The 27,733-nt window shown below is 37.5% G+C and overlaps 4 protein-coding genes across 8 annotated transcripts; all 4 read left to right on the top strand.

Annotated features, from left to right (window-relative positions):
* Nucleotides 1-4,562: 4,562 nt before the first annotated feature.
* Nucleotides 4,563-8,781, top strand: LOC105949916 (RNA binding (RRM/RBD/RNP motifs) family protein). Of its 2 annotated transcripts, none has more exons than XM_012973221.2 (8): nucleotides 4,563-4,911; nucleotides 5,005-5,108; nucleotides 5,219-5,294; nucleotides 6,525-6,596; nucleotides 6,682-6,744; nucleotides 7,022-7,359; nucleotides 7,744-7,867; nucleotides 8,457-8,781. In XM_012973221.2, the coding sequence occupies exons 1-8, from the start codon at nucleotides 4,906-4,908 to the stop codon at nucleotides 8,475-8,477; spliced, it is 804 nt and encodes a 267-aa protein (XP_012828675.2). In that variant the 5' UTR covers nucleotides 4,563-4,905; the 3' UTR covers nucleotides 8,478-8,781. The 2 variants fall into 2 exon arrangements, with proteins under 2 accessions (XP_012828675.2, XP_088680159.1); XM_088824033.1 differs by having other exon boundaries at nucleotides 7,019-7,359.
* A 1,385-nt stretch (nucleotides 8,782-10,166) lies between these two features.
* Nucleotides 10,167-16,503, top strand: LOC105949912 (ankyrin repeat family protein / regulator of chromosome condensation (RCC1) family protein). 3 transcript variants are annotated; one of them, XM_012973215.2, is made up of 11 exons: nucleotides 10,167-10,646; nucleotides 11,413-11,948; nucleotides 12,153-12,330; nucleotides 12,411-12,639; nucleotides 12,822-12,961; nucleotides 13,097-13,386; nucleotides 13,466-13,678; nucleotides 13,760-14,281; nucleotides 14,629-15,282; nucleotides 15,413-15,937; nucleotides 16,071-16,503. In XM_012973215.2, the coding sequence occupies exons 2-11, from the start codon at nucleotides 11,682-11,684 to the stop codon at nucleotides 16,293-16,295; spliced, it is 3,243 nt and encodes a 1,080-aa protein (XP_012828669.2). In that variant the 5' UTR covers nucleotides 10,167-10,646; nucleotides 11,413-11,681; the 3' UTR covers nucleotides 16,296-16,503. The 3 variants fall into 3 exon arrangements, with proteins under 3 accessions (XP_012828669.2, XP_088680158.1, XP_012828670.2); XM_088824032.1 differs by having other exon boundaries at nucleotides 10,258-11,339; XM_012973216.2 differs by having other exon boundaries at nucleotides 10,329-10,646; nucleotides 12,414-12,639.
* A 3,405-nt stretch (nucleotides 16,504-19,908) lies between these two features.
* Nucleotides 19,909-23,349, top strand: LOC105949913 (C2 calcium/lipid-binding plant phosphoribosyltransferase family protein). The gene has a single exon (XM_012973217.2). It carries the CDS (start codon nucleotides 20,200-20,202, stop codon nucleotides 23,233-23,235), a length of 3,036 nt encoding a protein of 1,011 aa, XP_012828671.2. The 5' UTR covers nucleotides 19,909-20,199; the 3' UTR covers nucleotides 23,236-23,349.
* A 952-nt stretch (nucleotides 23,350-24,301) lies between these two features.
* LOC105949914 (uncharacterized) lies at nucleotides 24,302-27,474 on the top strand. Of its 2 annotated transcripts, none has more exons than XM_012973218.2 (9): nucleotides 24,302-24,755; nucleotides 24,842-25,046; nucleotides 25,170-25,260; nucleotides 25,377-25,522; nucleotides 25,599-25,842; nucleotides 25,923-26,027; nucleotides 26,108-26,290; nucleotides 26,406-26,607; nucleotides 26,734-27,474. In XM_012973218.2, the coding sequence occupies exons 1-9, from the start codon at nucleotides 24,500-24,502 to the stop codon at nucleotides 27,216-27,218; spliced, it is 1,917 nt and encodes a 638-aa protein (XP_012828672.2). In that variant the 5' UTR covers nucleotides 24,302-24,499; the 3' UTR covers nucleotides 27,219-27,474. The 2 variants fall into 2 exon arrangements, with proteins under 2 accessions (XP_012828672.2, XP_012828673.2); XM_012973219.2 differs by having other exon boundaries at nucleotides 24,352-24,744.
* The last annotated feature ends 259 nt before the right edge of the window (nucleotides 27,475-27,733 follow it).

The raw sequence follows: 27,733 nt of genomic DNA, 5'->3' as shown, positions 1-27,733 counted from the left end.
CTATCCCACTGGTATAATTTTACTATAGATCTCGTTAATCGACTATGGGCCGAAGAATCATCAAAACCCTAAATTTGAGAAGTGACGGCGGCGGATTTGTGTTTTAAAATTAATAGACTATCTCATATCTTTTAATAGACTATCCCATGTATCTAATTCGACTATGGATTTAGTTAATTGACTATTGGAAAAATAATAATATATATGGAAACTGAATAATATGTTTGTTTGAAATACTAATCAATTAGGGTAATTTTCCTTATTATATGAAAACGATTAAGGTAAATAATAATATATATGAAAAAATAATAATATATATGGAAACTGAATAATATGTTTGCTTGAAATACTAATCAATTAGGGTAATTTTCCTTATATCATGTAATAGACTATCTTATTGATCTAATTCGACTATGGATCTCGTTTATTTACTATGGATCCCGTATTATTCAACCACATAGTATATTAATAATTTCAATATAGTACATTAATCTGCTATGATAGTATATTACGGTTATAGTAGTGATATGAATTGTGTTACAAACAATATACCACTGAAATGACAAGAACATTGAGAACAACACCAACGTAAAGTATTCCAACATAACCAATAAAATAGTACATTAATAATCTCATAATTTCAATCTAGGGTTTTGATAAAATACATAAAACACATCATAACACAATCAAACCAATGTGTCGAGTTAAAAAACTCTAGTACATTAATAATCTCATAATAGTATAATAAAATGATAATGGTAGTATCATACGGTATTCATAATAGTATACTACTGTATTACAACGATTTAAAACTTAACCGAAGTTACCGAGCCATTACATCGTAAACACCTCTTTATAGCAACCAACCCACCAAACCTCAACAAAATCCGTACGAAGTTCGCCATCGAAAAAACCTAAAATCATGAAACAAAACAAAAAATGCAGAATACTAAAAAATGATTAAATAGACTGCAAATACATTTGAATGACAATACATTAATATCATCAAAAATAAACTTAAAATGCAAAATCCATATGCTAATTTAAAAAAAACTACGAACTATATTTTAATGTACTACCCAGCACACTTAAATCGGCTGTTATAAACAAATAATCCAACTATCGACCGGGATCAGACTCATGAACTCCACGACAACAGACAGTTATTTCAATTAATGCGTAAACCAACTACGATGTTCATATAAAACAACTCTGGTCCGATATGCGTGAACCATCCTCATCTAACTCTGTCAATCCTCTTCCAAACAAACATCATCCGCCAAAAAATAACGATTTCTAACCACCGTAATCGACAATCCTAGACATTGAGCGAAAAATAAAAACGAATAACGCATTCATACCCGGTTAACAACGTCCAACAACGAACGCTCAAATTCGATCCTATTTCAACGACGGTGCAGAAATCTTCAAAGACGATAAAAAACCGCTGGAACGCTGAAGAGAACCTTCGAAAAATATTGTACACGATTTGATATAACGGCAAATGATCTCACGTAATTTTATTCCGTGATTTTAGGCAACTTATCAGCAAATCTCAAATCACGTAGTAAAGGAAATAAATGCCGTTTAAAAATAAAACAGGGGTATTAAAGGCAAATTATATAATATATTTTGCCAAGTTGGCAAAATTGGGTCTATCTCAAAAAGGGGAAAAAAAATTGGATCTACCTCATTAGAAAATATGAACAAGGGGGTTATCCCTAATAAACCCTTTAATTTAATAACATTAAAACGTCTTAGTCCTAACACGTGTCACCTTTGAATATCCGAGTGAATTTCAGCAGATTTTTTTTTAAATATTTTTGGCGCCGTTATGAAAATGGGCCTGATGTTAGGCCCGTATTATATATATCCCCACAATATGGTTGTGGCCCAAAAAAAAGATAAGAGGCTAGCTGTTCAACATGTGGGCAATTGTCTTACAAAATATGTTTTGTCTTATGATATTTAGGACTCATTTGGCTAAACATATTTTTAACTTTTACATTTCACTGTTTTAAGAGTTGATAAGTTGTGATGTCTTAGTTTTTCAATTAATTTTTAAAGTATTTCGGTAATGATTTTATAAGTTCTTTTATTCATTATAAGATTTTAAATAAAAAAGTAGAGTATATATATTTTTTTAAAAAATATTTTATCTGCTTTCGAGCAGCTTATTTTTTTTAGATTTTTTTAAATTATAAAATAACATCTTATAAACTTTTTTTAACAGCTTATAAACCCAGCCAAACACGTTGAAAAGAAAAAGTTAAACAAATGTATTAACCCATATTAAAGTAGTAGTTAAAACTAAAAAATTGACAAGGCATTAAACATGGGGGGCCAATATGGGGGGGCCTAGTCCAAGTAATGTTGCAGTCACAATTCACAAATATTATTATAATATCCAAACATTGACCATAAAAAAAAGCATTGGCGTGCTATGAGATATGATACTCTATTCTTTGCCATATCCAGTCTAATTACTCCCATTCATTCTCTCACAAGGTACATACATCTCTCTTATTTATTTTAATTTATTTCTTTATTAATTAATTGGTACAATGTACATTGTAGATTGTACAAGATGACTAAACAAAACAAAAAAAATCGCCCAAATAAATCAACTAATATATATTTTATTAAGGGGCTAATATATATTTTTTTTATTTAAAGTGCTATGTTTTTTTTTTTTTTTTCTGTTGTAAAATAACTCGCAATAAGATATATACTTGAAATAGTTACGACTTCATCCGAATTGGAGGATTTGGAAGTGACAAGTTTCCTTGTTCCAGTTTTTGTTCGTATGTCCGTATTATCGAAGTAAGAGGTGGTAATGAAAATGAAAACACTAGAAAAACGCGATTAGTTAAGGACTTATTTCACAGCAGAAGATATGATTACATTTACGTATGATTTGATTTCATTACGTATCATATGATTTTATCATTGGAAGGTTACATTTTGTCATTCCATTTGCAATGTGAGAGAGACGAAACATTGTTGTAGATGATAACACATCAAGTCCTTTTTTGTTTTGGTTAAATTCCTTATCAAAATGGATTATTAAATCATATTGTAAGGCGTCATTTGGTTGTCATAATCTGATGAAACTTCATTATATTATTGGACATTTGATTATCCAATACAAAACATGCTTAGAAGACAAGATAAACTATGATAATATAATAATTGTTGGTCAACTCGTCAAGTTATTTGGGATACCAAACATTAAACAAAATTCAATTACGCCAACCAAATGAGGCCTAAGCCAACAAGAAAGAAATCATGGATCTCAACATTGCAAACAACCAAATTTTAATTTAAATTATTAATATATCAGAGCTAATCAAACTTATCAAGCGAGCCTTATATACTGACATATTAGTAATTTGATATCATGGAATAAATTATATTGCTAACGTAAGTGTTTTTTACATCTCAAGAAGAAACTTTTAGGGTCCATTTGGATGGAGGGATTTGGGGAGGGATTTGATTTGGGGAATGGATTTGAAATGACTCCAATTTTGGAGTCATTTGAAATCCATCACTATTGCTCCAAAATCAACTAAAAAGGAGGGGTGGGGATTTGAAATCCATCTCCAAATCCCTCAATCCAAACAAGTCCGAGGGATTTGTTATTATGGATTTGAAATCCCTCCCCCAAATCCCTCCATCCAAATTCTTCATTTTCGTCATCGATAAACTAATCTTATTAAAGGAAACATATAAACATAATTTAAATTCAATTTGAAGAGGGGCAAAATGGTCATAAAAGTATGACACAAGAAAACGGTTGCAAGAAAGTGAAGTAGCAGGAGAGTATTTATGCTTGGATAGCCCCACGTCATCTTTATCGTTATCTTCGTCTTATTTTTCTTCTTTCCAATTAGATGCCCTTCTCTGTCCGCCACTCCCACTATTATGAATTATCACAAAAAAAAAATAATCATTAAATCAACTCATAAATATGTTTATTGACTTTGATTACATGAAAAGATTGTTTTTGTTTTTTGTCCATATGATTCCAACTATCATCCTTTTTTCAAGAGTTTTACGGAATCAAAATCAGAAATAAGAATTGTCTAAGACCACAGTGAAAAGAAATATCCCGACGAGAGAAATCCAACTGTATTTGAATCGTCGAATTCCGATCAACGGATTTAGGGTTACGCATTCGAGAAGCAAAACCGCAACAAGAGGCGCAAATTTTTAATGTCAGCTATAAAAAAAAATGATGGTCAACTATAAAAATTGGTTAGTTAATTATAATTTTTTCGATGTTAACTGTAAAAATTTTATATTCAATTATAATTTTTTCATAAGTTAACTATATTATTTCTAATTTAAGATTTAGATTACGGTGTTCCTATAAATAATTAGAAATTGGTGCTCACCAATTTTTATTGGTAAAAGTTTGAGAAATTTGCAAATGTTATTGAAAACTGAAAATCAAATAAAATGTAACAAAAGATAATATTAAGCAATTATAAATTTATAATAGTAATAAAAAAGAAAAAAAAAAGTTGCACTAACCAAACGCACCGCAAAGCCAGAATGGCAAAAGGAACAAAACACAGCTGAGAACAGCAATCTTCATTCTCTCTCAAGGAAGGTGACAGTAAAAAATAAATAATAATTAGCCAGTTAATTAAACCGAGAAAATAAAGGTATAAAGAAAAGTCTTTGTTGTTGTTCTACTTCTACTTCAACAATCAACATTCTTCTTCTTCTCTCTCTCTCTCTCTCTCTCTCTCTCTCCTCTCTCTAAGGAAATCCGCAGACGCTAATACGACGCAGTTTCTACGCGTACACGGCGGTGTGAAAATTCCGCCGTTTTCTATTTGTGTTTGATCAATTCAGGAAGAATCCTCGAAGGAAGTCGAAGAGAAAGCTAAACTCACAATGCAGGTGAATTTTTTGAATTCGGTACCGAACTTTTTGCACTCAATTTATTGAGCTTTTTGTATTCTTAATTTCGTTTGAATTTAATTTTTCCGGCAGACACGGACTGTTGAAGTGAAGCGAGTGTCAGATCTAGCGACGGAGAGAGAAATCCATGAGTTCTTTTCGTTTTCCGGTGAAATTGAACAGATTGAGATCCTCGGGTTAGCTTTGTTGTTTTCTACTCTCTCTCTCTAAACTTTTTTTTTTGTGGTATTATCAGTGGAATTGATTGTTTTGATTTTTTCTGTGTATCTGTTGGTGGTGGTTGCAGAGAGCTAGGGCAGTCTAAGACCGCGTTTGTTACGTTTAAAGATCCGAGGGCGCTCGAAATTGCTTTGTTGCTATCGGTAATCTGCTCGATACTTGTTGTTTACCATTTAACAGTGCTCTATTGTGTGGTCATTTCTAGGAAATCCACTTGGATTATTTCATAGTCTTTATTGTTTGGTTGATTCCCTTTTCCCTTTGCGAATTGATTTATTGAATCGTATTTGGTAATTTACTTTAATTGTAAAATGCAAAATATGTGGCCGCTTCACTAGCTAACCAGAAGAGCTACACTTTGATCTTGGTTGTGCTGTGTAGCACTTGCTATTGACGATAGCAGCATATTTTTTTTTTTGAGAATTTCAAGTCCAAATTAAGGTTATTATTAAGAAATTTTTGTTTAGCTGGGCTGCCAATTTAAAAGAGAAGTTGTAAGCACTCCAATATATAGAGTTGCATGCAGATATGATGTTTGATGTGAACATAAATGGATGGAAATCACAGAGAATAGTATCACATATGCTATTTTGCTTTCAGTATATATCCTAATGCAGTATTGCAGCTGTGTCTTTCATAAGATGCAGTCGTAAAAAAAGAAAGAATTCTATTACTGCCATCGTCCGTTAGTAAGCAAATTATTTCTCCCCAACCTTTTATATAGTGATGGTTTGGCGACTTAACGTTTTACACATTGGCATCTAGAAAGCATGTCTTAATAATAGGGTTAGAATGCACCACCAAAGTTCCAGTTTATAAGAAATTCATTTTTTCATTCAGTTGATTCTAAAGCTGAAATCCCAGAGCATCTATCTTTTTTTTCATTAATTAATGGAAAAGTAACTTCTAATTTCATCTCATGAATTTGAACTCATGGGTGGGATGGAAGTCCTTAACCACCAACGGTAGTTACAGTTAAGGGCAATCAGCCTGTTCCTAGTCTGTTAACCATCGTAGAATGATAGTATAATCGTACATCTTTTGGGAACTGAACGAGTGGGGATGTTATTTGTGTATCACATTTAACACACGCACACTGGACCTTTTTTATGTTCTGTAGTTTCCTATGTATTTGATATGCTCTTCATCCTGCCAATCATCTATTTGTTCCTTTCTAGGAGTCTATTTTACTTCTGAATATTTTTCTGTTTTTCAAAGTGTTGTCGCATGATAAATTTTATAAATAATACTTCATATGGTATCTTCTGGAATGTCACATATGTTTGCTTCTGGAAAGCCACATGTTTTTTGGGGTCAATTGCAGGTTCATGATATTCTCGAGTTAAAGTTTATGCTGATTGTGTATATTGCAGGGTGCAACCATAGTGGATCAAGTTGTAAGCATAACACCAGCAGAAAACTATGTTCCCCGACCTGAGATTCAGGTAATAGTTCTATATACATTTTGATAATGTTTTTTTTTTTTACATGAACTCATCTGAAGTAATGTTGTGTTACTGATGTATCCAGGAAGTAAGGATTGTTGATAATGCTATGAGTATGTCTCAGGAGAATACTTCCCCAGGTGATGAGGTAACATCATATGCTAAATTGTCTTGTCTCAAATTCAATAGCTTTCGAGTTCTCTTATTCATGGAAAAATGGATCAAAAGGCTAGTTGTATAGGCACATCACAGTATAAATAATCAAACATCAACGCAAAGGTTTTGAAGTATGTTTCTACTCAATATTCATGTCTATTGGATGGATGATGAAATCTTTAATAAGTTTCAAAGTTTCATTTTCTTAGATCTTGACTTAGAATCTAGTTGTTTAATCTTCGCAATTAATTCTCTTTCTTTGCCAGCAGGGGAAAATGAGTCCCAATAATGGGAGAGTGTATGTTGGTAAAGCCCAAGATGTTGTGTCGAACATGCTTGCGAAAAGTTCAGCTATTGGACAAGAGGCTGTTAATAAGGCCAAAGCATTTGATGAAAAGCACAAGTTGACAGCCAATGCTTCTGCAAGAGTGATTTCCTTTGACCGGAGAGTTGGACTGACCGAAAAGCTTACAGTTGGAATTTCAGTAGTTAATGAGAAAGTGAAATCCGTGGATCAAAAATTTCAAGTATCTGATAAAACTATGTCAGCTCTTATGGCTGCAGAAAGGAAAATAAATGATACTGGATCAGCTGTTAAATCTAGCAGGTTTGGAAACTCTACTTTGAGTAAATGTTTTGTTTTTGTGTTGTACCAATAAACGAAAAACGAACAGGATGACGCTTGATAAATAGCTATATTACCCACATGAACCCATATGGTATAAGGTTGCTACGTTCTATTAGAGAGTTCGGCGAGGTTCTTAATTTCTGCACTGATCTAATATTTATCAAAAATACCATCGCACCATCTACGGGTTTGAACTTGAACTCGAACTCGAACTTGGGATTGCACTTTATGCTTTGGTAGCTAATTTAGTGACCGTTATGCAATTGATTTTTTTACTTAACAGATGAGATAAATTAGGACAAGAGCTGAATGATAACGTATTTATTCATTTGTTGACAACGGTTTAAATGGTGTCTATATCAGGTATGTGACAGTGGGAACTTCTTGGCTGAATGGTGCTTTCAGCAAAGTGACAAAAGTTGGGCAAGTAGCTGGTACCAAAACTAGAGAGAAATGGAATATGGCTTTATCCAATTTGACGGCCAAGGTTCATTTCTAATCACTTTTAGCCTTTTTATATTGATCTTCTATGATCATGAAGTTTGTTGGGGTGTGTAATATCTGCAATCTGGGCTGTTTCTGGTCCAGGTTTATAAGCATTGTTTTTCCGTTTCTAGACTATCGTTTGTTCTTTATTTGCACATCTTGCCCTGCCCTTTAAATTTTTTAGGCCGGTATCCTTGCTTATCTCGTTTTATCGACGCTCTCACATGAGAAGTTAAATATTGTTAACCTAGTGCAAATTCTCTCGAGCCCTATAATTCAACATCGCAAATTAGTCTCAAGTAAAGAACTCACATGTAAAAACAGTTGAAAATGTTTACGTTTCCCATTAAACTTGACTTATTCATCCTCCGTGTTTTACTTCTCCCCTGCATTAGACTCGATATTTAGACAAGTACCGCCCGCCATCGTATTTTTTTAATTTGTCATGCCTTGCGCACATTCATGCACTGCTGCCGTGTTCTCATGAAATAACCACTTTTCGTTAGGTGATATCTGCAATTATAAGAAATTTTACGCTTGGTTTCGATTTTCATGACCGCCCTTATATTTTCTCTTGTATGTAAATGCAGGATCCTCCGATTGCAGCCTAAATCAGATGCTTGGAGTTATCGAATCGCTGTATGATGGTTGGTTTGTGTTTGGAATGATTTTAGTTTAGAGATGTGGTAATCAATCTATCTGCATAATATTGGAGCTTCGTCAGTGTAAGAAACCGAACATAGTAGCTGAATTCTTCATTCGCACGCAGCTTCATGTGAGTTGGTGTGAATTCATTTTATTTGTTTTTTTTTATGTTTGTTCAACTTTGTTTGGGGATGATATATAGTATATGCCTCATTTGTGTAAAACTTGTCAACATAGGAATATGAATGAATGAACATTACATTGCATTAATCTATTTTAAATTGCCATTTTGCATAAATTAATTTTGTTTCTAATATTGTAAAAATAAATTAGTATACACACATGCTGAGATTGCTTAGTTTCTGACAATTATTATCTGGCTTCTGATTTGCCTGTAATGAAGCCAAAATACCTAAGAGCTGTGGCCTTGCCTTCTATGTACAGAAAGTAAGAGTTGTCTTAGCAGAAATTGCACGTTACAAACATGTGATTCACATTTTTTAATTGCAAAAGAAAAAAAAAAAATATATATATATATATATATATAAACACGTTTTGTTGTTTGTTTGGTTACAAGGGGTAAAATGGGGAAAGTCCACGCGATTACTTCTAAGGAGAATTTGAGATTGTCTCTGTGGAGTGATGAAGTTGAGGTCGGCAATTTTGAATTCATAATAATAATAATAATAAAAGTATTGAGATTGCTTGAAAGAATTTACCTTATAATGATTTTAAATTGTAATACTTACTTTTGAGTTATCAAATTGGATTTAAAATTCAATTTATATGCTGTCTTTTGAAATTGTTCGTTCAAATTTAAATTCTTCAAGTCAAGTGGAACCTTTTTTTTTTTTTTTAAGAAAATAAGTGGAACCTGAATTAATTGAATTGGTTTAGATGTAGATGTCGATGAAATCTGAGTCCATAACGCAACTTATCCAATTAAATAATAGAAAACGAAACTGAACCAAATGGATGGAATTCCATTGGATTATATCAAATGAAAACCAAAATTTTATTTGAGTTTAATTGACGTGTATGTTTTAGGCACACAATTTGGTACCTAAAGATATTTTTGGTGCTAATATTTGATTGAATTGTAGCAAATAAAATTGCTCTAATATTTGAATACTACTATAACTATATTTCAGAACCCAATTTTTAATTTTGACCAGTGCTTTTGCATCAACTGTCAACTGCCAACCGCTAAGCTGACTTGTCATCTTTCCATTGGGTGAGATACGTAGACAACCTTAAAAGGTCCATGATAATTTTGTAATAAGCTCTTTATTAGTCTTAACCTAGAATTAGACCAACAACAGGTGAACTAGCCAAACTTGGCTGTTTTGACTGACTCGAGCTTGAACTTATGTCCATTAAGCTTACCCAAGTTCATTTTTATTTTTATTTTTTAATTATTAAAAAAGTATTTATATTATAACAAAATAAATAATGAACTATAATTTTATATATTAATTTTTATATGTTCTTTTTATATTATTATTATTATAATTTACATCATTTATATTACTATACATTATTTAGATAAAAAAGTAATATAAAATTAAATAAATAAAAGAATGAGTGACGAACAGACTCGTCAGTTCACGAACAACTGGAAACAAATAAATTCACATTTAAAACATAAAAGAATTAGGGCAATATTAGAAAGGACACCGGATTCCACGTGTCGACATTACAGGTGAAAGGTGTTTAGCATTTGTCTGATGCGACCGATGGTGAGGCGGTGGCGGTGCTAACAAATCGTAGCCGCGGAGTCCCAATAAGACCCTCGCCCGTCAATTTCGATAACATCCGGGGGCATTTTCGTCTTATTGATTATTTATCGATTTTACCAAATTACCCTCAAACTCTTCAGAGCTGTCTCTCTGCAACTCCCGTTTCTCAATTTGCATCTTTTCGGGTATATTCCCTCTCTCTTCCGAAACTCCTATTTTTCTCTCTCTAGATGTATAACTACACCAATTACCAGACGGTCCAGGCCCCCATCACACACACAGCTAAACATACACACATTTAGAGAGAGAGAGAGAGAATAGTGCAGATTTTGTAGGCCCTTTCTCATGCTTGCCATTGGCATTGATTCTTCTCTATACTTGTTACAATGAAGCAAGGTGAGCATTTTGATCTCAATTATACGGTCTCTTTATTTGTAAATCTGCTTGTTTTTTTTTTTTTTGTTGTTCCTGGGTTTTAGGGATTCAATTTCTTACCGTCCTTTCGCCCCCCTTCTGTTTTGCGTGATTCTTAAGCAATCGATTTATGGTGGGGGGTGGGTTGAGTGTGGGGTGACCGTCTGTATATCTGATTTCAATTCAGTATTGATTGGTTGAGAGTTGAGATCAGTTCAATTTTTAGGTTATTGACTGACGGAGTGAATTTTTTTTAATGGTTGAATTGATTCAATGTAGAGAAGCTGAGTCGTTGTTTCAAGATATTGAGTTTCATTGTCAATTGTCTCATGTTTACTCATCTAAATGGGAGAGATTTCTCTTTCCTTCTTTTAATTTTGATGATTGATTAGATAATGAAAAGATCCAATTTTGTAGTTTTTGTGTTCTCTTTAATTAGTTTCACTTGTGTTATTGAAGTGCATTTCCTTTTCTTCCTTGTATGGTTATATTATTTGCCTCCTGCAACCAAAAATTTGGTTGATCTAATTTTGGTGTGTTCACTTTGAATATCTACTTCCTTGACACTGTGAGATACGTCACGAAGTTTGTTTTTTTACCTGGCGATCCGTCCTTATTGTATGATGGTCTCGTGTTTTAGAATCGTATGAAGAATTGAACATTAATAAAGATGGAGTAAGTAAATAAATAAATCTGATAGCTTAAATACCAGACTGTTTGCAATTATTGACATATGGCTAAATTGCAGGGAATGGTTTTTCTTCAAGATATATGGCGACTGGTGTGCGCAGCTGGTTTATGTTTGGGGAGAAAATGGAGAATGGTGCTGTTTGATTGGACAAGCTTTATTTATTAGAACTCTTTACCAATGTCTTGATCTCAATTAGTTCCCAGGAAGACCTGGAAGGATAACTTAACTGTACATACCGTATTGTAATTAAATATCTTATTCAGGGTCAAGTAACATTATTACTAGATCTAAATAGCATCTTTAACTGTTTTTAATCATACTTTGTAATGGAGGATTTAGTTTTGCCTCCATGTCAGAAGCATGCTGTACAAAGTTCTCGTAGAGTTGCACTTCAGAATAAGGATCTCTGGTTGGTTGTGCGGGAGGGGTCTGCCTCCGATGTCGACGTCACTTTGTCTTTGCTGAAAAAAAAAGGGGGAAATATTAATGCGAGGAACTCGTTTGGGGTCACACCTCTGCATATTGCAACTTGGAGGAACCACGTACCTATTGTTAGAAGGCTTCTTGAAGCTGGTGCAGACCCTAATGCCAGGGTAAGCTTTCGCCTCTGATCTGTTCAATACTAAGTTTGCAGCGCATAGATTTCTTGCTTTGATGACTGATATAGTGTTGTAGATAGTTTATCAGTTTAATTTGGGGGGGAAATGTGCATGTGAAAGATGCCCATCTTCAAATTGTCGGAGGCGATACAAGATCTTAAGCTTTGTTGATATTTGAAAAATTTCTCCACTTTTCAGGATGGGGAATCAGGATGGAGTAGCCTTCATAGAGCTCTGCATTTCGGACATTTAGCAGTTGCTTGTGTCCTCCTCCAGTTTGGTGCCTCGGTAACATTGGAGGATTCAAAATCCCGAACACCTGTTGATCTCTTATCTGGGCCGGTGCTGCAGGCTGTTGGCCAGGAAAACAATTCAAGTATGCAGTTATTTTCTGAAACAGAAAATTCTCGGTTTGTTCTTGGCATTATTCAGGAATGTGTTATTATAATTTTTCAGTAGCTACGGAGGTGTTCAGTTGGGGCAGTGGTGTTAATTATCAACTTGGAACTGGAAATGCGCATATCCAGAAGTTACCATGCAAACTTGATTCACTTCATGGTTCGTTTATCAAACTGATTTCTGCTGCAAAGTTCCACAGTGTAGCTGTTGGTGCACGTGGGGAAGTCTTCACTTGGGGATTCGGAAGAGGGGGCCGTCTTGGGCATCCAGAGTTCGATATACACAGGTGAGTGCGTGTCAGTTTGGCCTTTCTCATTAGATCAACTGCACATATGATAAAGACGTTTCATTTCCATTTCATCTGTTGGAATATTATATTACCTTAATATTGGAAATCACAGATGTTTATGCTTCCCTTTAGAGTAATAAGTAATGCAAGTTTACGAGCGACCTTTTGTCATTTTGTAGTGGTCAAGCAGCAGTCATCACTCCTCGTCAAATTACTTCTGGTTTAGGTGCGCGTCGGGTTAAGGCTATTGCTGCAGCGAAGCATCACACTGTTGTTGCTACAGAAGGTGGAGAAGTATTTACTTGGGGCTCTAATAGAGGTAAGCAATCTGGAGTTGATGACGAAAAGTTCAAGAAATGGTTTCCCATTTTGTTTAGATGTAATTACGTTGAGAAATTATTGTGTCACTAATCATGGTTTTAACACAGTCGACTCTTTCTATTGAATACTGCAGAGGGGCAACTTGGCTATACTTCTGTTGATACCCAACCCATCCCTCGTAGAGTTAGTTCCTTGAAAGCAAGAATAGTAGCTGTTGCTGCTGCGAATAAACACTCTGCAGTAGTTTCAGAGGCCGGTGAAATATATACATGGGGTTGTAATAAAGAGGGACAGCTTGGCTATGGCACCTCTAACTCAGCTTCAAATTACACTCCAAGGGTAGTGGAATACTTGAAGGGAAAATCCTTAATTGGAGTTTCTGCAGCAAAATATCACACTGTTGTTTTAGGATCTGATGGAGAGGTACGAAAAAAAAAAACAACTTATAATTTATTAATCTTCGAATTTGGTAAGTGAAATATTCAGAGTGAATGGTTGGCAGGTATTCACTTGGGGTCATCGGCTAGTTACTCCTAAACGAGTAGTCATTGCTAGAAATATTAAAAAAATCGGAAACAGTACACTGAAATTCCATCGCAAAGAACGCCTTAACGTGGTTGCTATAGCTGCTGGGACGACACACAGCATAGCTCTTACAGATGACGGTGCGTTGTTTTACTGGGCCTCTTCTGATCCCGATCTTAAATGTCGTCAGGTAAGCGAAAACCTTTATGAAGTTCTTGTTCATATCTTTTTTTGTTGGATCTTATTCACGAACGTTCATATTTTCCTGTAGTTATATTCACTATGTGGGAGAGGTATAGTCAGCATTTCTGCTGGGAAGTACTGGTCTGCTGCAGTTACTGTGAACGGTGATATTTATATGTGGGATAGTAAGAAGGTGAAAAACGATCCACCTACCCCGACTAGGTTGGATGGGGTGAAGAAGGCAACTGCTGTATCAGTTGGAGAAACACATCTACTTAGTGTCAGTACACTCTATCATCCAGCCTATCTTCCTAGTATTGCTGACAGTGGTCGGAAGATTAAGGCCCGAGATGAACTGGATGAATTGTGTGAAGGTTTCATGTTTGATGATGTGGAGTCTGAGGATGTCTTATCTAATATGGAGAACGAGGGTATTGTAAACCCGGCACTGCCAGGTTTTAGAAACTCCTCTGAGAAAAGAAGTGCACCGAGCTTAAAAAGTCTTTGTGAGAAAATGGCTGCGGAGTATTTGGTTGAGCCACGAAATGTTATACAACTGCTGGAAATCGCGGATTCGCTGGGAGCAGATGATCTCAAGAAATACTGCGAGGTTTGTTACGCGTCCCTTTCGTGTTGTTACATCTGTTCTGTAGTTGCTTCCCCGAAATTTGATCATATAGTGAATATCCTGTTGCTGTGATGTTGTTATTCGATTGCATTCTGTTCAACTGTTTGTTTCTCATCGCTTCTCTAGTTTTGGTTTTAAGTTGCTGAATATGTAATGATGGATGCATTCAGTAGCTATTGAAAGTTTAAAAGTGGATCGCATTTTGCTTAATTGCAAGAGAACAATGCGTATGACTGACTTGTACTCCTGTTACATTCCCTTGAAAACATCGTTCTTTAATCTGATGTTACTAAACTGCTTTACTAAAAAAATGCCGAAACTTGCTGCAGGAGATGGCAATCCGTAACCTTGACTATATACTTACCATTTCGGCAAATGCCTTTGTGAGCACTTCATTGGATGTTTTGGTACATCTCGAGAAAATCTTAGACTTAAAGTCATCAGAGCCGTGGAGTTGCCGTCGGCTCCCCACACCCACTGCTACTTTTCCAGCGATTATCAACAGTGAAGAAGACGACGAAGGTGAGAGTGAATTACTTAGGACTCGTGATAACGGTAAAAAGAGGCATATTTTCAAAAAAGAGGGAGCACAGAGGTTAGATGGCTTTTTACAATCCAACGATACTGCAATGGAAGGTGTCAACAAACAAATAAGGACTTTGAGGAAAAAGTTGCAGCAGATTGAACTGCTCGAGGAAAAACAATCCAAGGGTCAACTTCTCGATGACCAGCAGATTGCGAAACTTCGGATGAGGGCGGGATTAGAAAGCTCTCTTGCTGAGCTCGGTGCACCGGTCGAAACTGTTCAGGTAATGGAATTAGGAAGTAAAACATCGGCTTCTAAAAAGCAACGAAGAAAGAACAAACACAAGGCAGGGCAAAAGGGAGAAGAGGAGGCTAGTGATATTGCAGTTGATGCCGAAACAAGCACTATGAAAGGTTTCCTCGATGCTGTAGCTGAAGTTCCAGAAGACACAATTAAGGTGCAGAAATAATAATTTCTTCTCCTATTTCATTTGAACATAACTTACATCTTACGGGGTATAGACGCATTATTGTCTCTCTCTATTCTTGGAATAATTTGTTTGTTCGTATTTGTTGTCAAATCCGCAGGAGAAAGATTCCGTAAGTGTAGCGGCGATTCAAGAAACAAGGGTTTCTCCATTTTATAGTAACAAGGCGTTTGGAGAAGCACCCCTTAACAAAACTGCGTCACCTACAACATCCAAGAAAAAGAATAGAAAAGGCGGGCTTTCGATGTTTCTAAGTGGGGCCCTTGATGACATCCCAAAAAGTGTGGCCCCACCACCTGTGGTGGTACCCAAAAGTGAGGGCCCCGCTTGGGGTGGTGCCAAAGTTTCACAAGGATTGAGCTCCCTTCGTCATATACAGGATGAGCAGAGCAAAACCGAGACTAAGCCTACCAGAAAAAAAGAAGTCGAAGACTTGTTTGAAGGGAGTAATAATATTGGTGGGAAAATCCCATTGAGTTCGTTTTTGCATTCTCCTCCAGTAGCTATGGTCCCCACTCGGAAGGGACAGGTTTCGGATGGTGATAAGAACACCCCTCCATGGACTGCCTCCGTCACTCCACCTTCCCTTTCTCGTCCATCTCTCAAGGACATCCAATTGCAACAGGTTTGCCGACATCTCTCTGCGTAATGTTTTATAGGAGCAATTATTTAGGCCGCAATAGCAAACCCTAAATTTGAGCTTACGGTTATTAAATTTTTTGCTCACTGAAAAATACGAGGGGTATAATTCTTTTCAGGGAAAGCAACACCAGAGTATTGCACATAGCCCAAAAACGAGAACCACTGGATTCTCTGTAATGACTGGTCAGGGATCACCATCTGAATCCAGTGGGATGAACCGATGGTTCAAGCCGGAGATCGATGCTCCCTCATCAATCCGTTCGATTCAGATTGAGGAGAAGGCTATCAAGGACCTCAAGCGCTTCTACAGCAATGTCAGGATTGTAAAGAACCAATCGTAAGAGGGCAAGTGGCGGCGGTAACATGGTAACATTTGCAGTTGTTTCTTACAACTTTTTAGTTAGCATTCGCTGTAAATTGGGATTTGTACAGTTGATCAAATGTTTATTTGAAATGATCTTGTGTATGATAGGCCTTAATAACGGGGGCATCTCCCCGCGATTCCTTTAAAAATATCTTGACGAATACAATAAAACATTTTCTTTTTTTCGTTTGTTTATAGATTGTGATTAACTGATTTACGGCGAAATCTGTAGTACTGGGGAAGACTTGAGAATGTAGTGTTAGCCCTTTGCGCCTTAAGTTAGTTGTTTTGATGTGTTGTACGATATGCTTATTATTTGTTAATGCGGTGAAATTTTCGAGCCATAAGTTGATTCAATACCGGCTTTTCGTAAATAACAATAGATGCTTCTCCTATGTCACAATAGATAATACACAGATACTTCTCCTTTGTCACATTTTTTCTTGTCAATAAGTAAATTAAATGTAACTATTTCTTCAGTGTGAGACCACACACACACACACACACACACACAGATAGAGACAGAGTGACTGAGAGTGAGTGTGAGACAGAGGTGCAGCCGAGAATAAGACAAGAGGATGACTCCAAAAGAGCAGCAGCTTTTTCATTATTTACGCATCAAATGAACTGTCAATCATGTGATTGAAGATATATATATATATATATATATATATATATATATATATATATATATATATATATATATATATATATATATATTAGGTATCCCACATTTTCTTCCCACTACTACTTTGCTTTTGCCGTGCAATCATGTAAATATAGTAGAAATATATATTGTGATTTTCTTGTTATATATGTTATAGGCTTACAATGTAGGCTTTGATCATTGCTCAATCACTTACCTAGAGAGAGAGAGAGAGAGAGAGAGAGAGAGAGAGAGAGAGAGAGAAATCTAGAGAGAGAGGAAAGGGGGCGTTCGGAATGGAGGCTGTTCCAAGATCCATTGTTCCAATCTCATCATTGAATATGATCTCGGACCAGGCTTCATTCCTCACGCCCCGATTCCCACAACACTAAACACGTATTTCTTACTACATATACATACGTTTAACTGTTTCTATATGTGTGTGTGTGTGTGTGTGTGTGTGTGTGTGTGCTAGAATTAATTTTTCTCTTGCAAAAAAACTTTCTATATTGTTATATCTTTTTCCTAAAGGTTAGAAGAGATGTAGATGTGTGCATGGTTTTTAAAGTACTTTATTTGCTTAAACAATATCAATCAAAACTTTTGTTAGTGATTGTGAATAAGTTTGAGGTTATTGCTTATTTTCAAAAGTCGGAATTTTTGCAAACATCCTAAAGAAAACTTAGATGGTGTTTGCAAAAGCTTTTAGAAACAATTTCTGAGTTTTTTTTTTTTTTTTTTGCTCACAATATGTTTTTAGGTGTTTGCAAAATCAGCTTTTACTTTTGCTTCTTTCAGTGTAAGTTGAATTTTCAGCATATTTGTAAACACCCTCAACTTTTAAAAGTACGCACTTAATACTCACTTAACTCACGATACATAACTTTTGCTTTTGAATAAACTTTTGCAAACATCACCTTAATCAGCTAATCTAGAATTACAGAGTGTTTCCAAACAAACCTTAATTTTTAGTACAATTTCGTAAAATACCTTAAATATTCTAATACAAAGCTAATTTAGATAAAAAAATAATAAGGGCATAATTGGCCGAACGACTTTCTATCAAACATAAAAATATTTTTTACCCTTAAAAACTTTTACAAACATCACCTTAGTATTGTAGTAAAACGCCTCAACTCTTGAACAAGTAATCAACATAAAAGTATGTCTAAAAAAAAAAGTACGCCAATAATAGTCTTTCATCAACAGTTTGATACACTTACTATACCAAATTTGTCGTACTATTATCGATCATTAACACAAATTTTGATTCAATGAAATTCATTACTACGGCTCTATTAACTTTTGCCTTGTACCGAATTTCAATAATTCCGAACTTGGGTATGATTGGATAAAATATAACGTTCAATATTATCAATTTATGTGTACCACTCGGGTGAAAATTGATAAGAGTACACAAAAGAACAATTGATTGGTTGTATTATTTGGTAAAGCAATACTAAGAGGGTGTTTGGCTAAACTTATTTTAAACAGCTGATAAGCTCTTACGTCTGATAAGATGTTTTTAGAGCTGATAAGCTGTTACATCTTATTTTTATGATTAATTTTTAAAGTGTTTGGATAAAGAACTTATTTCCTATTTTTATTAATTATAAGATCTTAAATAAAAAGGTGGGGTAGAGGTACTTATTTAAAAAGATCTTATTTGCTCTCCAACAGCTTATTTTAAAAAAAATTAAGATCTTTATTTAAAAAATTACCAAACACTTTGGAAGAGCTTATAAGCTCTAAAACATCTTATAAGTTCCTTTTAACATCTTATAAGCTTAGCCAAACACCCTCTAAGTTGGCTCATTCAACTAACAAATTAATTATTCTCTACTTTGGGCCTGAACCTCCGAAACTTAATAGCAAGGGAACTATAATAATAGTTCACTTGAGCTACGTAGAATTTGTGTGACCTACTCTTCATTTTGTCTAGATACCTAACTGAGCGTCGACGTCATTCGAAAGGTCTCTGCTGGAGCCACCTCGACTTAGTTCACGTGTTCTCATTTTAGAAATTTTAAGACGTAAACGTCCCTCGGCTCGCTCAGAGGCTTCAACACATACATCACCTCCCGTATACAGTACTAATCTACCCACATGTTCCCGTTCAACGCATTCAAAAAGAGTGATACAAGATCAGAAAAGTTTACTTCAATTGTCAATCAAAGTATAATGATAATGGATTATAGAGTATATACCGAGTCAGAAAGTTAAAAAAGGAGAGCATATGGTCTAGTAAACGTGGTCGGTTGGAAAAACCAAAAAAGAGGATGCTCCTTCAATCTTTTTTCTCAAAAGTGAACCACTCACCGTTGGACAAGTGTCCATCCTTGCTCAAATTACCAATCCATCATCGAATCTTTACAGCCAAATCCCACGTCACCACCATAAACCAGCTTCATCTTCTGACAAGGAATGTAATACTGAAATTTGCTTGCTAATTATCTTTTATTTAACTACCCTCAATAACTAATATATAATTAATATGCCCATCACGAAATTCCCAATTAATTAAAAAATAAAAAAGTAGAAGGAATCTTTGTCTGAAAAGAAAGATATTTATTATCTTAGGGCCACCTCGAGATAATGATAAATTATGGAATTTTTTTTTATGTTTAGGTAATTACAACTATTCATTAACTGTGAATCTTCTTACACGTCCATCGTTACAATGTCAAATTTAGTGGAATCTTCTAAATTAGATGAAATATTCTCTAGTTTGTACCCATTTTACCACATTCCAGCTCCACATTTTGAAACAAGATAATCATAAAATGTGTATCTTGACTTGTAAATATAAGTACAAACTGGAAAACATTCCACGAAATCTAGAAAATTATATTGAATTCAACCCTACAAAGCTAGACGTGTAAGAAAATTCATAAATGAAGGACTGGATTTTTTCGTAATTTGATATCGACTCAAGAAGTGGCCGTAATTTACCCTTATTATCTTATTAACAAAATAAAGCAATACCAAGAAATACTACTGTGAGTTTGGAGTGGCATAAAAGGCATCTCTTGCACATTAAGTAATGTAGCACCTTTTCACTTTAACCCTAATTCCAATTCACTCCTATAACTCATCTTTCTCTCTACCAATTCAAATCTCTCTTCTTCCTTCCATTTTCATCAACCCCATTAATTCTTATAATGTGAGCATCGATCCACCATTTCTTGATTGTAGTACGTTTATTATATATCTATATATATATATCAATATTGTAATGGCTATTGTTCGGAAGCTTGTAGTTGAGGTTGTTGACGCGCGGAATCTTCTACCGAAAGACGGTTATGGCACATCGAGTCCCTACGCGATTCTTGACTTCCACGGTCAACGGCGGAAGACCAGGACGGCGGTTCGTGACCTTAATCCTACGTGGCACGAGACCTTGGATTTCAACGCCGGGAAAACATCGGAGGTGTTCGGTGACATGCTTGAGATCGATGTTTTCCACGACAAAAACGTGGGGCCCACCACTAGGAACAATTTTCTCGGCCGCGTGAAGCTGAATTCCCGGCAGTTCGTCAAGAAAGGCGAGGAGGCCTTGATATACTACCCATTGGAGAAGAAGAGTTTCTTCACTTGGATCCAGGGCGAAATCGGTCTTAAAATTTACTTTTTCGATGAGGTTGTGCCGCCTCCTCCTCCTCCTCCTCCGCAGGAGGCTAAACCTGAGCCAACACCACCCACCGCCGCCGAACCTTCACCTCCATCTACTGAGTCAGCAGCGCCACCACCAGCTTGCGATCCCCCCGCCGCTGAACCTAAAAATAACGAAGCGGCTTCACCAGCTCCTCCGGCTGATTCCGGCGAGAAACCGAATGAAGAACCACCACCCGCGCCGCCTGTGCCGGCGGCTGAAGCAGCAGCACCACCCCCTAAGGAAATTAATCCAGCACCTGGAAATGAAAAACAAGCTGACTCGGATCAAGTGATGATGTCATCAGTATCTACAGTACCAACTGAAGTCAAAGTCAACAGCATCAGCGGGCCCCAGCCAATCAGCCGCGTTTCGTCAGTGAGCAGCTTTTCACCGTCCGATCAATCCGACAGATCGTCAATCGAACGGTCCTCGTTCGATCTGGTCGAGAAAATGCATTACCTCTTCGTCCGGGTGGTGAAGGCCCGACACCTCCCCACCGCCGGCAGCCCCGTCGTGGAGGTGGCCGTCTCCGGCCGCCACGTCACCTCAAAGCCAGCTCGGAAAACGGCGTTCTTCGACTGGGACCAAACATTCGCCTTCAGCCGCGATTCACCAGATTCCTCCACCATACTCGAAGTATCCGTTTCGGATCGGCCCAGTGGTCAGGGTTTCCTCGGCGGAATCTGCTTCGACGTCGGCGAGATCCCCCTGCGGGACCCGCCGGACAGCCCGCTGGCCCCACAGTGGTACCGCCTCGAAGGTGGTGGGGCCCACAGAGGTGACCTCATGCTCGCCACGTGGATAGGCACCCAGGCCGACGAATCGTTTCCCGACGCCTGGAAGACCGACGATGTAGGCAATCCGAATTCCAGATCTAAGGTGTACCAATCGCCTAAATTGTGGTACCTCAGATCGACGATTATAGAAGCGCAGGATATCTCCATGAAAATGCCCTTCCGAGAATCGTGCTTTCAAGTCAAAACCCAACTAGGGTTCCAGGTTCAGAAAACGAAACCGGTTCTTACAACCACCGGTTCGCCGTCCTGGAACGAGGATCTCATGTTCGTCGCGGCGGAGCCCTTCACGGAGCACAGCCTCGTAATTTACCTGATGGAAAACCGGCCACCGAAGGAGCAGGTCATTTTGGGCGTCGCTACAGTGCCACTCGCGTCCATTGAGCGGCGCGTGGATGACCGGAATGTAGCGTCGAGATGGTTCACTCTGGAGGATCCGAAAGAAGATAAGCGGGTCTACAAAGGTAGGGTCCACCTGAGGCTGTGCTTCGACGGTGGGTACCACGTGATGGACGAGGGGGCCCACGTGTGCAGCGATTACCGCCCCACCGCGAGGCAGCTCTGGAAACCGCCCGTCGGCACGGTCGAGCTCGGGATTATAGGGTGCAAGAATTTATTGCCGATGAAGACAATCAACGGCGGCAAAGGCTCCACCGACGCCTACGCGGTGGCGAAATACGGCGACAAGTGGGTCCGCACTCGAGCAGTTTCCGATAGTTTGAACCCGAGATGGAACGAGCAGTACACGTGGCGGGTCTACGATCCGTCCACGGTGTTGACCGTCGGAGTGTTTGATAGTTGGGAAGTATTCGAATCGGACGGCTCTCATAAGCCCGATTTTCGAATAGGAAAAGTGCGTATTAGGATATCGACTTTGACTACCGGTAAAGTGTACAAAAGTGTGTTCCCGTTGATCTTGTTGTCCCAAACCGGTTTGAAGAAAATGGGTGAGATTGAATTGGCTGTTCGGTTCGCACGTGCGACCCCGACGCTCGATTTCTTGCACGTGTATTCGCAGCCCTTGTTGCCTATGATGCACCATTTGAAGCCACTAGGGATGGTTCAACAAGAGGCTCTGAGGGCGGTTGCCGTAAAGACGGTGGCGGCCCACCTGTCCCGGTCGGAGCCGCCGCTCCGCCGCGAGGTGGTGGCCCACATGCTGGACGCGGACTCCCACGCGTTCAGCATGCGCAAGGTCCGTGCCAACTGGATGAGAATAATCAACGTTATTTCAACCGTGATCGACGTGTTCAAGTGGGCGGACGACACACGCTCCTGGAGGAACCCGACGGCCACAATCCTCGCGCACGCCCTGCTGGCGACACTCGTGTGGGTCCCGGACCTGATCGTCCCCACACTCGCGCTCTACGCGTTCGCTATCGGAGCCTGGAACTACAGGCTCCGACCCCGGACCCCACTACCCCATTTCGACACGAAAATGTCTCTGGCGGAGTCCGTTGACCGTGATGAACTGGACGAAGAGTTCGATTCCATGCCGTGCGCTGGGCCCAACGAGACGGTGCGGGCCCGGTACGATAAGCTACGGGTTTTGGGGGCCCGTGTGCAGGCGGTGTTGGGGGATTTCGCCACGCAGGGCGAGCGGATGCAGGCGCTGGTGACGTGGCGGGACCCGCGTGCCACGGGGATCTTTGTCGGTTTGTGCCTTGTGGTGGCTTTTGTGTTGTACTTGGTTCCGTCGAAGATGGTGGCTGTGGCGTTGGGGTTCTATTACTTGAGGCATCCGATATTTAGGGATCGGATGCCGTCGCCGGCTCTCAACTTCTTCCGGAGGCTGCCTTCGCTTTCCGACAGAATGATGTAGCTCAATAATTATGAATGCTATATATAGTTATATACTTATTATTACAGAAAATTTGTATGCTCTTTATTTAAGAAGCAATGGTTTTATATATATGGAAAAATTTCAAAGTGCCAATTTGTCCGATTTCTACCCCTAATATATAATACTCGTATTAATCCGTCCACCACATTGTTCATATAATACATCATCGTAATCCCCATGGTACGGACGACGATAATGTACATTATGGTCGGTGAAGTAAATGGAGTTGGGCTTGAGTCGAGGGCAATCACTCGCTCGCAAAGCAAACGAACGATTGGATCCTCCAACAACTGGGTTAGGTCAATCGATTACCGGCCTAAGAACCGATCCATCCGACAAATCAATTTTGCTCAAATTTGAAAACAATTGTCGACTAACATTTTTGGGTCGATTGATGGTTGACAACTGAATATTTGGTTGTGAAATTAGTCGGTTGATGGGTAAATCCTCCACATAGTTTACTTTAAAAAAAAAAGTTTTGAAGAAAAAATATGCACATCTTGCCTAGTGCCGCTAGCCATGATCATTTATTAATTTAAAATAATTAATAGCAATTCAAAAAAAATATAATTCTAAAATTCAAACTAATTCCAAACATGCACATTCTCAATTTCTGATGAAAGATTTATGTCTAACTTTTTTTCCTCCTTGATTTTTTTTGTTTAATTTAAAAATTCTAACTATTTTGATATTCCATATCCACTTTTAAAAAAAAAAAACTACACTCCTTGTTTTATAATTTTTTAATAAAATTTTATTAATATAATTGGTTGACCGATAATTGTCAGTTAACTGAATTTAGATAATATTAAAAATCATCAACTGACCTATTATAGATGGGATGGTAAAAAATTTCGACATGATTCAATGGGTCTGTTAAAAAATTATTATCCCCTGGTTGCCGGGTAAAAACCGACCGAGTCCCGGCCCTAGTATTAACTCTAGTGTATGTGTTAGGATTTTCAGGCAATCTTTATTGATATTATTTGATTCTTGTTTGGACAAAAAACATTAAACACGTGATCATTTCCACCACATGTCGATCAAGTACTGAAGCGTTTGGTTAATTTTCAACTTTTTTCAAGAAACTACAACAGACACTTTCTTGTGATTCATGTGAGTTTATGGCCCATAATTAAATTTTATGAGCTACTCGTGAACATCTGTCTGAAAATCACAATCAACAAAAGAAAATTTATTTGTTCACTTACAAAAAACACTTTGCAAAGATAATCTTTACTCAATGCAGGCGAATTCGAGCCCGAATTATAAAATGGCGAAACGCCAATCTTTCGTAGTCGCTCTTCTCGTTTCTTGTTGCTTGTTAGCCGCGGCGGACGCCGCAGAGTACAAAGCGTTGTACAAAGACCCGAAAATGCCGATAAACCGAAGAATTAAAGACCTCTTAGCAAGAATGACCCTAGAGGAAAAGATAGGCCAAATGGTGCAAATTGAAAGAACTGTGGCATCACGTGACGTCATCAACAAGTACTACATAGGTCTAATATCACATCATTTTTTAAATTTTTTTTTTTTGAGTATTTATATATGTTGTATAATATAATGCAAATTTAATTAAATGCAGGAAGTGTATTGGGTGGTGGAGGTAGCGCTCCGTCACCGAAAGCGCCGCCCGAAAAATGGGTCGATATGGTGAATAATTTCCAAAACGGGGCTTTATCGACCCGTTTAGGCATACCGATGATTTATGGGATTGATGCGGTTCATGGTCATAACGGCGTTTACAAAGCTACCGTTTTCCCACACAATATCGGCCTCGGAGCTACTAGGTAATTAATTGTCACAACTCACATATATGTAGTAATTCGAAAAATCGAGCATGTACTAATTTTTAATTAAAAGATACATTTTCAAGATTATATTGATATATATGCTCTTTTTTTTTTAATTAGAGATCCCGAATTGGTGAAGAAAATCGGAGCTGCAACTGCTCTCGAGCTCAGAGCAACCGGCATTCCTTACACTTTTGCACCTTGCGTTGCGGTAGTGATTAATAAATCCTAGTTTCTATAGTCACTACAATTTTTTAAAATTCTTACAAGAATTATAAACATTTAATAATTTATTTATTTTATTATTTTTTATTTCGTGCCGAAAAGGTTTGCCGAGATCCAAGATGGGGCAGGTGTTACGAGAGCTATAGCGAAGATACGAACGTTGTTCGAGCAATGACTGAAATTATACCTGGATTACAAGGAGATATACCTAATAATTCTACCAAAGGTGTTCCTTATATTAGTGGAAAGTAAGTAATTAAATTAAATTACTATTTGATTAATTTTTTATATATTATTTATTTTTTCGTAAATCATTTTACGCAGAGAAAAGGTTGTAGCGTGCGCCAAACACTACGTAGGCGACGGTGGAACTACGAAAGGCATCAATCAAAACGATACCGTTATAAGCAACAATGGTTTACTTAGTATTCATATGCCACCCTATAACGATTCGATAGTTAAGGGCGTCGCCACTATTATGGTCTCGTATTCAAGCTTCAACGGGGTTAAGATGCACGCTAATCGCGATCTAATCACCGCCTACCTTAAGAATACGCTACGTTTCAGAGTAAAAAAAAAAAATCGACTTTTTTTCTATATTTATAAGACATTTGTTTTTTGCTAACGTTTCGTGACATACTATGTTAGGGATTTGTGATCTCCGATTTCGAGGGCATCGACCAAATTACGACTCCGCCCCACGCTAACTATACGTACTCGATTCTAGCTGGAGTTGGAGCCGGCATTGACATGGTTGATGCACGATTATTTATATATAATTATTTTTTCTTAATTAATTGATATCTAATTAATTACTTGATTATGTTATACAGATCATGATACCATACAATTACACAGAATTCATTGATGGATTAACTTTTTTGGTGAAAAAGAAGTTTATTCCCATGAGCAGAATTGATGATGCTGTAATAAGAATACTAAGAGTTAAGTTCACAATGGGCTTGTTTGAGAATCCACTAGCTGATTATAGCATGACTAAGTACTTGGGCAGCCAGGTAATTAGTTTCTAAAAGTACTTATTTAATTTTAAGTTGTTGTAATATATACATTTAGTTAAATAAAAAATAAAAAAAAAAATCGTCAACTTATCGTGGAATTAATTTTCGACAGGAGCATAGAGAACTAGCGAGAGAAGCGGTGAGAAAATCGCTCGTGTTGCTGAAAAACGGAAAATCTTCGGACAAGCCATTGATACCGCTTCCCAAGAAAGCGTCGAAAGTGCTTGTTGCAGGGACGCACGCCGACGATATCGGCAACCAGTGCGGCGGCTGGACTATTCAATGGCAAGGGCAAAGTGGGAACATCACATTTGGTAAAATTATGAAAAATAACAAGTTTCTATTTTTTTTTTATAAAATGGTGAGGGGGTCATGGGGGGCGGGCTCGCTGTCCTATGCTGGCTCTGCCACTGCTAAAAAAATGGCATTTTTTTTATCAGGTACCACGATTCTCAATGCAGTGAAGAACGCCGTGGACCCTACAACGGAAGTGGTTTTCGTTGAAAAACCAGATATCGAATATGTGAAATCGAACGAGTTTTCTTACGCGATTGTGGTAGTGGGGGAGTCCCCGTATGCGGAGGGGTACGGGGATAATTTAAACTTGACATTGCCCGAGAGTGGATATAGTACTATTACAAATGTGTGCGGATCGGTGAAATGTGTGGTGGTTTTGATTACGGGCCGTCCGATTGTGATCGGGCCTTATCTCGGGCAAATTGACGGGCTTGTGGCCGCTTGGCTACCTGGCACTGAAGGACAAGGTGTGGCTGATGTTTTGTTTGGTGACTACGGGTTTAGTGGTAATTTGTCGAGAACTTGGTTTAAGAGTGTCGACCAGCTTCCGATGAATGTGGGCGACCCGCATTACGACCCGTTGTTCCCGTTCGGGTTCGGGCTTACTACAAAAGGTGTGAAGGGATGAGTTAATTAAAATTAAAATCAAATAAAAATTGAAATCATGTGTTTACTAGTATCATGTGTAGGAAGATATGCTAATTGAAATCAAATAAAAATTGAGTTAATTAGCTGGAAGATTCGATATGGTGAAGATTACGATTTATTTTATTTTATTTTTCTCTATTTTTATATGGTTTATAGTTTATTATAAATGATTTTTAAATGTTGAAACTGACTCATTATCGTGCTAATCAACTATGCATTAATTTTGTTGTTTTTAATTAAGACTATTAGTTTTTTTTTTTCAGCATTAATTTTGTTCAATCAGATGCATGTTGTATTTTAAAATTATAGATATGTTGGACTCTCCTGACAAAAAAATCTTTGATTAATTCAGATGTTGATCCGGATAAATAATCGAAAGAATAATTTTTAATTAGAAGTGTAAACGAGTCGAGTTTGAGCTCTCTGAGTTAAAGTAAATTTATATGATCTCGGATTCAAGCCTAAATATTTGGAGGGCTCGAACTCGTCGGCTTT

Source organism: Erythranthe guttata, chromosome 10 (genome assembly GCF_056151865.1).
Source record: "Erythranthe guttata isolate IM_541 chromosome 10, IM_541, whole genome shotgun sequence".
Classification (NCBI taxonomy): domain Eukaryota; kingdom Viridiplantae; phylum Streptophyta; class Magnoliopsida; order Lamiales; family Phrymaceae; genus Erythranthe; species Erythranthe guttata.
Note: the sequence above shows the minus strand (reverse complement) of the source record. Positions and strands in the feature narration are given on the sequence as shown.

Excerpts from the sequence above, each read along its gene's own strand:
- LOC105949916 (XM_088824033.1), top strand. Across the intron at positions 5,109-5,218 it reads GAACAGATTGAGATCCTCGG|AGAGCTAGGGCAGTCTAAGA; the intron begins GTTAGCTTTGTT and ends TGGTGGTTGCAG. Across the intron at positions 7,868-8,456 it reads TATCCAATTTGACGGCCAAG|GATCCTCCGATTGCAGCCTA; the intron begins GTTCATTTCTAA and ends ATGTAAATGCAG.
- LOC105949912 (XM_012973215.2), top strand. The coding sequence starts at position 11,682 with ATGGAGGATTTAGTTTTGCCTCCATGTCAGAAGCATGCTGTACAAAGT. Across the intron at positions 11,949-12,152 it reads GTGCAGACCCTAATGCCAGG|GATGGGGAATCAGGATGGAG; the intron begins GTAAGCTTTCGC and ends TCCACTTTTCAG. Across the intron at positions 15,938-16,070 it reads AGGACATCCAATTGCAACAG|GGAAAGCAACACCAGAGTAT; the intron begins GTTTGCCGACAT and ends AATTCTTTTCAG.
- LOC105949913 (XM_012973217.2), top strand. The coding sequence starts at position 20,200 with ATGGCTATTGTTCGGAAGCTTGTAGTTGAGGTTGTTGACGCGCGGAAT.
- LOC105949914 (XM_012973218.2), top strand. The coding sequence starts at position 24,500 with ATGCAGGCGAATTCGAGCCCGAATTATAAAATGGCGAAACGCCAATCT. Across the intron at positions 25,843-25,922 it reads AGAATACGCTACGTTTCAGA|GGATTTGTGATCTCCGATTT; the intron begins GTAAAAAAAAAA and ends ATACTATGTTAG. Across the intron at positions 26,608-26,733 it reads AAGTGGGAACATCACATTTG|GTACCACGATTCTCAATGCA; the intron begins GTAAAATTATGA and ends TTTTTTTATCAG.